This window comes from Sinocyclocheilus anshuiensis, unplaced genomic scaffold, assembly GCF_001515605.1.
Source record: "Sinocyclocheilus anshuiensis isolate Anshui unplaced genomic scaffold, SAMN03320099.WGS_v1.1 scaffold544, whole genome shotgun sequence".
NCBI lineage: Eukaryota > Metazoa > Chordata > Actinopteri > Cypriniformes > Cyprinidae > Sinocyclocheilus > Sinocyclocheilus anshuiensis.
The window spans coordinates 1,066,903-1,075,958 of NW_015555763.1; the positions used below are offsets into that span (position 1 = coordinate 1,066,903).

At 38.2% G+C, this 9,056-nt stretch overlaps 1 protein-coding gene across 1 annotated transcript in view; it reads right to left on the minus strand.

Annotated features, from left to right (window-relative positions):
- LOC107674040 (isovaleryl-CoA dehydrogenase, mitochondrial-like) overlaps nucleotides 1-7,182 on the minus strand; it is an 18,134-nt gene extending 10,952 nt beyond the window's left edge. The window contains exons 1-5 of the mRNA XM_016467899.1: nucleotides 6,910-7,182; nucleotides 3,657-3,746; nucleotides 3,518-3,569; nucleotides 3,248-3,417; nucleotides 2,940-3,033 (exon numbers count right to left, since the gene is read on the minus strand). Coding sequence (XP_016323385.1) covers nucleotides 2,940-3,033; nucleotides 3,248-3,417; nucleotides 3,518-3,569; nucleotides 3,657-3,746; nucleotides 6,910-7,038 — 535 coding nt within the window. The 5' untranslated portion in view covers nucleotides 7,039-7,182. The remainder of the gene's footprint in view (nucleotides 1-2,939; nucleotides 3,034-3,247; nucleotides 3,418-3,517; nucleotides 3,570-3,656; nucleotides 3,747-6,909) is intronic.
- Nucleotides 7,183-9,056: the final 1,874 nt, after the last annotated feature.

The following is a 9,056-nucleotide window of genomic DNA, read 5'->3' on the forward strand; positions in this document are numbered from 1 at the left end:
TGGAAATCATAGGGCCCTACTAATGTAGCAAACGAATATGATAAGTTCATTGTTAGAGTAAAAGACGAGGACATTGTTGTTTATTTACTGAGCATTGAGTCTCTTCAACTAGGTGACAATGTAGCGTTAAATCACCATTCAACAGACTCAAGCCACCACCGCACTGTCGTCTATTGGACTGCAGAAAGATACTAACTTTTCAATCTGCTACGTTACTGACTGTACTGACAAACTATGCTGACACACCATGTCTACACTGGACGACCGTTGAAAATCATTTGTGCTTTGTGTCAGTACGTCATAAATCGAACGAGGCATTGGGATTTGTCGTGCTGCATCGCGCCGCATCCAGTGTAGACAGCATTACTGATTATATTGGGTTCTATTGTATTTTGTCGCACCGCTCGCGTCTGGTGTAGACACCCAGTTAAGAAATGTGATGTGACCGATGTGATACGCATTAGTTCTGGGCCACAGCTTGGCCGGTATAAACACAAGCATTGACTTGAGTTGCTGCGATAAGCTCCGGTGGCCGTGGAGCCTTATGCGCCGTAGAAGCGTGCCGTGATGCGCAGATCAGCACTAACGCCACTGAATCTGCTGTTAAAAATTAGCCATCCATTCATCATATCATCATGCAAAACTAAGAATTAGAATCATTGTAATGTGACCATTAAATATAGGTGCGGTGGGTGGCAGGCGGATAATTTATTTGAAGTAGCACACTCGGGTGAAGTTTGAGCTCATCCGCTCATCTCTACACTGACCTGAGCCACCAGTGGCAAACAATGGAGCGCACTCTGCTGGACAAACTAAGTAATTACACCATTTAGAAGCATTTCATCTGCGTTATATGTTCTGTAAAAAAAAATTCATATTGGAGGCATATTCGCCGATACCGATATATCTGCGACAGGCTCATATCGGCCGATAATATCGCCTAAACGATATATTGGTCGGGCTCTACACATTACAGACACTAATAAGTAGCAATGCACAATATATAAATAACTTTATTATATTGATTTTTAAAAATTAATAATTTAATAACACTGCTAAATGTAATCTTTAGCAAATGCCAAAATTCATGTCCATTTTCATACTTTGCATTATAATGCTTTGATGTCTAAATGACTGATTTTACTTTTTAGTGATTAATTTACACAAAAATAGTGTAACATTTTAATATCATCCATCGGTTATCATCTGTAACAAAATTAGTGGCTTATCAGAATCATTTGAATATTGATACATTCCTAATAAAAACATTTATGTTTTAAATATTCATGAAGTAAAAATTCATGTATGTTACTACGTACACAACCGTTCAAATGTTTGGGGTCTGTGCGATTTTTTTTTAAAGGTCCCATATTGTCAAAACTGAAATTTCCTGGCTTTTTTCATGATAACTGAGGTCTAGGTGCTATGTAACTACCACATAAGTTTCAAAACAGTCAACCCACAGTCAAATGCACACAGCCTGCATAAAGTAGCTGTGATTTTTCACGAACCGTTGCGACTTCCGTAAAAAGGTGACGTCAGAACTACTCAGTCAACGCCTTCAGTCACCACCCCGAGCACTGCCCACAGTCCCACTCTCCTTATGCCAAACCCCCAGACAACATCGCGTCCATGCCATTGCTGAGCACAACAACACATTGCCACCGGCGGTAGTGCACGTGACGTCACACACTCTATAACAAGCATAATGCAAAGTTTTGTATACAAGTGTAATAATAGTAACAGTTTCAAATTGTTTTATTTAGACTATAAGTCTATGCTAATTCACAAATTACCTCAAATGCCATACACAGCGGTGCTTGAAAAAAAAAACATGAATTACCATTCTGAAACATCCTGTTGTAAGCGCATTTGAGGAGGTGGTTGGTTGTCTCCTGTCGTCGCCGATTCGGGGTCTGAGTTCGGTTCAAACATGTAAGGCCGGACAACATTTCCCTGCCAGTGACCATCATTACCGGTGTTTCTATTGACCTTACTTGTGAGTATCACCAATCCACAGCAGGCTACAGCATACATGACCCTAGTTACCTGTGGTTGGCCTGGCCGTGTGTCACTCAGAAAACAACAGGCCAATCAGAAGAGGGGCTCATGGATATTAATTAGACAGGCCAAAATCGGCCTGTTCTTTGCAGAGCTCCTGAGAGAGGAGCTGTAAAAATATATTGAGATGGTTTTTGGTACTTATACCGCAAATATATATTCTTAAGGACATCAAGACTTAAAATAAAACTCCAGAAAGGTGTAAAATATGTGACCTTTAATGTTTTTGAAAGATGCCACTTATGTTAATCAAGTCGGCATTTACTCGATCAAAAATACAGTAAAAACAGCAAAACTGTGAGATATTATTACAACTTAACTGTTTTCTATTTGAATATATTTTAAAATGTAATTTATTCCTGTGATGTAAAGCTGAATTTTCAGCAGCCATTACTCCAGTCTTCAGCGTCACATGATCCTTCAGAAATCACTCTAATATGCTGATTTTGTGCTCAAGAAACTTTTATTATTACTATCAATGTTCAAAACAGTTGCACTGCTTAATATTTTTGTGAAAACGGAGACATATTTCCCAGGATTCTTTGATGAATAAAAAGTTCCAAAGAACAGAATTTATATGAAATCTTTTGTAACATTATAAATGTTTTTACTGTCACTTTGATCAATTTATTGCATTATTTCTGAACAAAAGAAAAGTCTTCATTTATTTAAAAATAAAATCTTACTGATCCCAAACTTTTGAACGGTAGCATACATCAAAGGACAATATATCTAACAAATCAGTCAACAAATAACATGCATGTATATCTAACCAGCTATGACATGTCCATGACACTGATGTAAAAGTGCTTATTATAGCAGCAGACAGTGGCGACTACTAACAGAGCAGCATAGAGTGATAACAGAAGGCTAGTCACCTTGTTTTTTTGCTGTCAGTTTCATGGAAACCACATCCGAGCCAGCGTTGGGCTCACTCATGGCCAAGGCACCCACATGCTCCCCTGTCATTAACTGAAGCACAAACATATGCATAATTGTGAAAAAACAACTGAACCCTAAAATCCATAAATAACCTAAATGCATTTAATTAGTTTCCATTTACAGTGCAGAAAATGGATTTTCTCTAATGCATCATGTCAGGGGTCGGTTTTTTTAAAGCTAGTTTAATAGAAAACGTAATAGACAGCAGTTGTTCTGCTAAATGAATAAATGTTTTGACTCACACCTTCGGCATGTACTTCTCTTTCTGTTTCTGATTAGCATGTCGAACCATCTGATTTACACACAAGTTGGAGTGCGCGCCATAGCTGAGAGCAATAGCTGCTGACACACGGGAGATCTCCTCCATAACAATCACATGATCAAGATAGCCCAATCCTGTTCCACCGTACTCCACTGCACAAATGGATAAAAACATCACAACCTTTGCTCAATAATATGCTCAATATTTTTTCATAAACAATATTTTTTAAAGACAGCCTGTAAATGGTCCAACCTGGAGCAGTAACTCCAAGCAGTCCAAGCTCACCCATCTCCTTCCAAAACTCCTGGTTAAAAAAAAAAGATCAGAATGAATTACTCAGGATTATTACAAAGAGACTCTGTAATGATACTTGTCATGTACAGGAACTCACCCTCATGCAGGGAAACTCGTTTTTCTTATCAATCTCATCAGTGTAAGGAGCGAGTTTCTCCTGACAGAATCTCTGGATTGTCTGTCTGAGCTGGTGTTCAAAACAAAGATGTATGATAAATACAGGGCAGACTGTCCACAAATAACCTGAGCTGCCAAAAACCTCAACAAAACAATTTCATGATGCTAACTGTACATTTTTAGCATAAAATCCCTTACAAAAAAATAAAAATAAATAAATAATAATAATACAGTGGCAGTAATGTCATGGTATAGTAATGGCATCAATAACACTGTGCTGCTGTGTGCTATATTCATACACTGTGGTTTTTTCATGGTGCTTCAAAGATTATCAAGGTATTACAGTGACCTACATACCAAGGTTTTACCTTTTCTCTGAGTAGGCATGGAAGGCCAAATCAAAACAAATATTACCAAATATTAGATCAAATGTATAAATTCAACTCATTTTTGTAAGTAGTCCTGTCCAAAAGTACCTTTATGCCTGCAGGTAGTGTTGTCATGGTACCAAAATTTCAGTATTCGGTACCGATACCAGTGAAAATCCACGGTTCTCGGTACCAATTTCGGTACCAAAGCAAAACACAAAAACATGCTAATTGAACAACATTTTTATTAATAACGTAAAACAAAAATTAAATGTACAAAACCAATGCCATTCTTTACTTATTTAAAAGTGTTTCAAGTTTTCCCACAAGTAATAAAAGTATGAAAAAAGTAAACAACGGATAAAATACGCATGTTTTGGCGGGGTTTCCCTGGTAAAAATCGCATTCCAGGGGCTAAATATCACGTTAGTGGGGTCGTTTTTCAACCCGCGGACATGAAAAACAACCCGCGGCAACAGTGTTAAAGCAGCCCAATTCCGTGGGAAAACCGCGGACTTGGCAACACTGGAAGAGGATAGCTTTTAGATAGCGCATCAAGAACCGGGTTGACCGGGTACTCGGTACCACCGGTACTTAAGAAAACCTGGTACCGTAACGTTTTCATTTTTTTAGTACCGACTTGGTACCGAAATACCGGGTCTTTTGACAACACTACCTGCAGGAATCCAGTTACAGAAATATAGTTGCAGAATTTAATAAGTAATAATATGAAAAGTAATTTTTGATAATTAACAAAAGTCAAATACAGTTAGTGCTGATAAATTAAAGATATATAAATCACTGATGTGACTTCGTTTTAATTAAATGTATACTATATACTACACTATATGTACACCATTCAAACGTTTGGGGTCAGTAAGATTTTCAATGTTCAATGAAAGAAGTCTCTTATGCTCATCAAGGCTAAATTTATTTGATCAAAGTACAATAAAAACAGTAATATTGTGATTTTTTTTTTTTTCCAGAATTACAACTTTAACGTTGATCTATTTCAATATTTTTAAAATGTAATTTATCCCCTATGAAGGCAAAGCTGAATTTTCAGCAGTCATTACTCCGGTCTTAATGACCCTTCAGTAATCATTTTAATGTGCTGATTTGCTGCTCAAGAAACATTTCTTAATGAAACGTTGAAAACGGTTCTGCTGCTTAGTATTTTTCTCAGGTCTCTTTGATGGCCAAAAAGTTCAAAAGAACAGCATTTATTTAAAGGGGTCACATGATGCTGCTAAAAAGAACATTATTTTATGTATTTGGTGTAATGAAATGTGTTTATGCGGTTTAAGGTTCAAAAAACACATTATTTTCCACATACTGTACATTATCGTTTCTCCTCTATGCCCCGCTTTTCTGAAACGCGTCGATTTTTACAAAGCTCATCGGTCTGAAAAAGCGAGGTGTGCTGTGATTGGCCAGCTATCCAGTGCGTTGTGATTGGCTGAATACCTCAAGCGTGAGACGGAAATGTTACGCCCCTTTCGCTTTCACAACGAAGCACACAGCGTCTTTACGACATGGCGTCGGCAACAACAAAACTACAGCGCGAATAAAAATTACGCCTTCTTTATTTGCGTGAACATTTGGGCGCCGTTATGCAAATCTTCCCACATAGTGATGTAGACATGTGGGGGCGTGTTAGAACGAGCCGTTTTAGGTAGGCGTGGCTGACTCTTAACTTTTATAAAGAATATCTCTTTGGATTTGAGACTTTAGTCTTTGCAACTTTACAGATCTTCTTTATGCATCAAGAGCTTGTAACACTCCAAAGAGAAAGGAAAAATTGAAATCGCATCATATGACCCCTTTAAAATATAAATATTTTGTAACATGATAAATGTCGTTATTTTACCTTTGCTGAATATAAGTATTAATTTCTTTTTAAAAATACTGAACTTTAGACTTTTGAACGTTACTCAGATAGCACACATACGTCTGCAAGATGACTGTTAAAGATCGCTTCATCTGGAAAGCATCTGATGTGTACAAACATCTGATAGACGTCTTTAAGAAGTCAGTTTTACATACATTCTAAATCATAAACATCCTAAAGATATTTTCTAAATGTTTTCTAATGCATCTTGCAGATGTCAAATAGACGTCTCCATGAGGTGTGCTATCAGGGTACTGTATTAAAATACACAAAAGTGTAAAGAAACAGGTTATTTCATACACATTTAACATGGACACCATTATAACACAGAAGAGAACTGGATCATTAATTTATATTGGACTAAGAGGGACAGTTGCCTCCTCATTTCAGAACTGATACATGTCCAAAACACCATGAGAGTACCATGTCCAAACGGATGCAACATATCAATAGCAGATTTCTGTAAGTGGTGTAATGACTTTCCAGTGGGTTTCTATCAAAGCTAATAAAGGACATATATAATGATCCTGTCCAATCAAAACGCGCCGTCCGTTCACACCCACACAGCATGTCCATTTAGCATAGGCAGCATAGAAAGTATGTCAGTCTATCATACATTAAAACCTTAAAAATATGTAACTTTTAAATGTAACTTCTAAATGTACTCAAATGTTCCGATTTCAAGGTTGGATCTGTATTTTGTGTGTTTTTAATGTCAGGTCAGGAACACGACAGCTCTGCAACAGTTTCCTGGCCAGTGTGAATGATGCTCTTATTGAACGTGAATATAATTGCGTTATACTGATAAATGCCTGGCAACGACACAAATACAGTCTGAAGTTCCTAGAATTTAGTCAAAGGTAATCGTGTATGCTAGCACAGCAAACTAGCTCATCCCTGCGAAACTTGAACAAGACTAACAAGAAACGGAGACAGCTTTGGCTCCAGGTTACAGACGCGGGTGTGTGGGATACCTGGATCTGCTCCTCGGTCAGACCGTTCACGATGTCGTCCACTGTAACAGCTCCAGCACATCCACGACGCGAAACACTGACATTTGCCACTCTTTGACACAGACGCAATGCTCTTCTGACAGCAAACATTTTGGGAATTGTAGTGACTGTAGATAGTGATGGGACTATTGATATCGAGGCTCCGACGCAGTTTTCAAAGCACTATTGTATCACACAAAGTGCCGATGCTTGTATCGAACAGATGACAATACCACGTGATTTGTGACGTTCTAAGCTTCGAATGTCACGCAGTATCGGAAGATCGGTCGCTGGTTTGAAAAAAATGGGCGCTTCGCATGACTCTTGTGTTTGACTTTACATTGACTTGGTTGTGTGTGCGTGTGTGTGTGTGTGCGCGTCTGTGTACACTTATTTGGGATTCAGTAGAATAGTTTAGAATAACCTCAACACCAGACAGAATCTGAAAGCACGTCACACCTCTATTGCATTTGATCATGTTCTAGCTGGGGTCTCAGAGACCCCGAACCGCTCACCCAAAATATTTTTGCTACTACTCACGTCAATTATTAATTATAATCACACACTTGTATATTTTATATTATTGATCAATATGTGAATCCATTGACCGGACTACGCATGACCAGTGTGGCGGCTCCCCAGCAAACATGTTAATGTGGGGCCCAAATGGGTTTCACATGGGCTACAGGGGTACAGAGTGGGCATGGGCATAAAATGGGCATCTTATCTGGGGCCCACTTGGGTGACCCAGCTAGGACCCACATGGGTGAACCCAGGTGGGCTCCCCATGTGGTTCCTAGTTGGGTAATTAATGGGAAATTTGTGCATGGGCTCAAAATGGGCTACACATGGGACCCTATTTGTTTTATCAAATATACAAGTGCAAACATAATTAACATAATTAAGGGTGATTACATGGATATATATATAGTGCACATATGTGTCTTTAAAATTATTTTTGTTGTTTTTGTTGTACTTGGATTACTTAATCAACATCTAAAAATTCCGACACTCCTGCATTTGTACACAATTTTCCACTGACATTTAGCAAAAAAAAAATGCAGCCACTTTAATTGTGCTGACAACTTTCTCGCGAGATCCCATCCCCCCACCACCTCTCCCTCTCTCTTGTTCGAGATGCTTCGGCACTTCACAGAACGATCGGCGTATGACATCAAACTACCGCGAGACGCAGCCCCTCCTCGATCTGCATGGGACAGATCCCGCGTGATTTCATTCAGCATTTCCCATCCCCCACCCGGCATGCGCTGAATCACGCCGGCGCAATTATTCACTGACCGCTTTGCTGTAATTTTCGGGAGGAGAGGAGACGTTTGCCATCAGTGTATCCAAGGTAAGAATTACAATTTTAAAACTTAAAATGTTGAGCATGTAAATACATTGTTTACAAACCATAATGTTAACCGAAACATAGTTTGGCTTTTTGTCACGTTAAAATTTAGACATCATACACAGCTCGCGCCATATTTTCCTCTTATTTCTGGCGCCAATGTCTAAACGATAATGCTGTATGTCTTTGTGTTCCCTACGCCCTCTAAAAGTTAAAGACACTAAAAAAGCTCATACTTAAACTGCAAAGTTTGGCACCGGGCTGTGTGCTCACGATACAGGAAGATTACAACGAAGAGGTCAAATGGCTTATATAGCAGAGAAGCTAGTGTAAGCTAATCTAGTGTAAATAAGGTAGCCTGGGACAGATGTCGATTTGAAGAGTAAACAATAAGGCTGTTGTACTTTTAACAATACATAAAATACAATAATATTACAACAATACTTAATATTTATCATGCAAACAGGAGTTTCTGCCTTATATAAATCTGCATCAGTTTGCATTTGGGTGTTATTATAAATCATACAAATTGTTATGACTATATAAATGTTTTTGATTAAATTAGAATTTAAATTTTTTTAATTAATAAGCATTTTTTTCTTACAGAAAGTAATTGGACGGTCTCGGATGTTGATGCAATGGAGCAGCAATTGGCAGACCCTACCTTCCAGAAAGTTGTAAATGTACAAGTTGTAATGGTCATGTTCAAATTATTCCAATGAAACCTTGCTTAATAAAGCATGCAGAATACAAGTTCTGAAGTTGTTACAAGAAATAA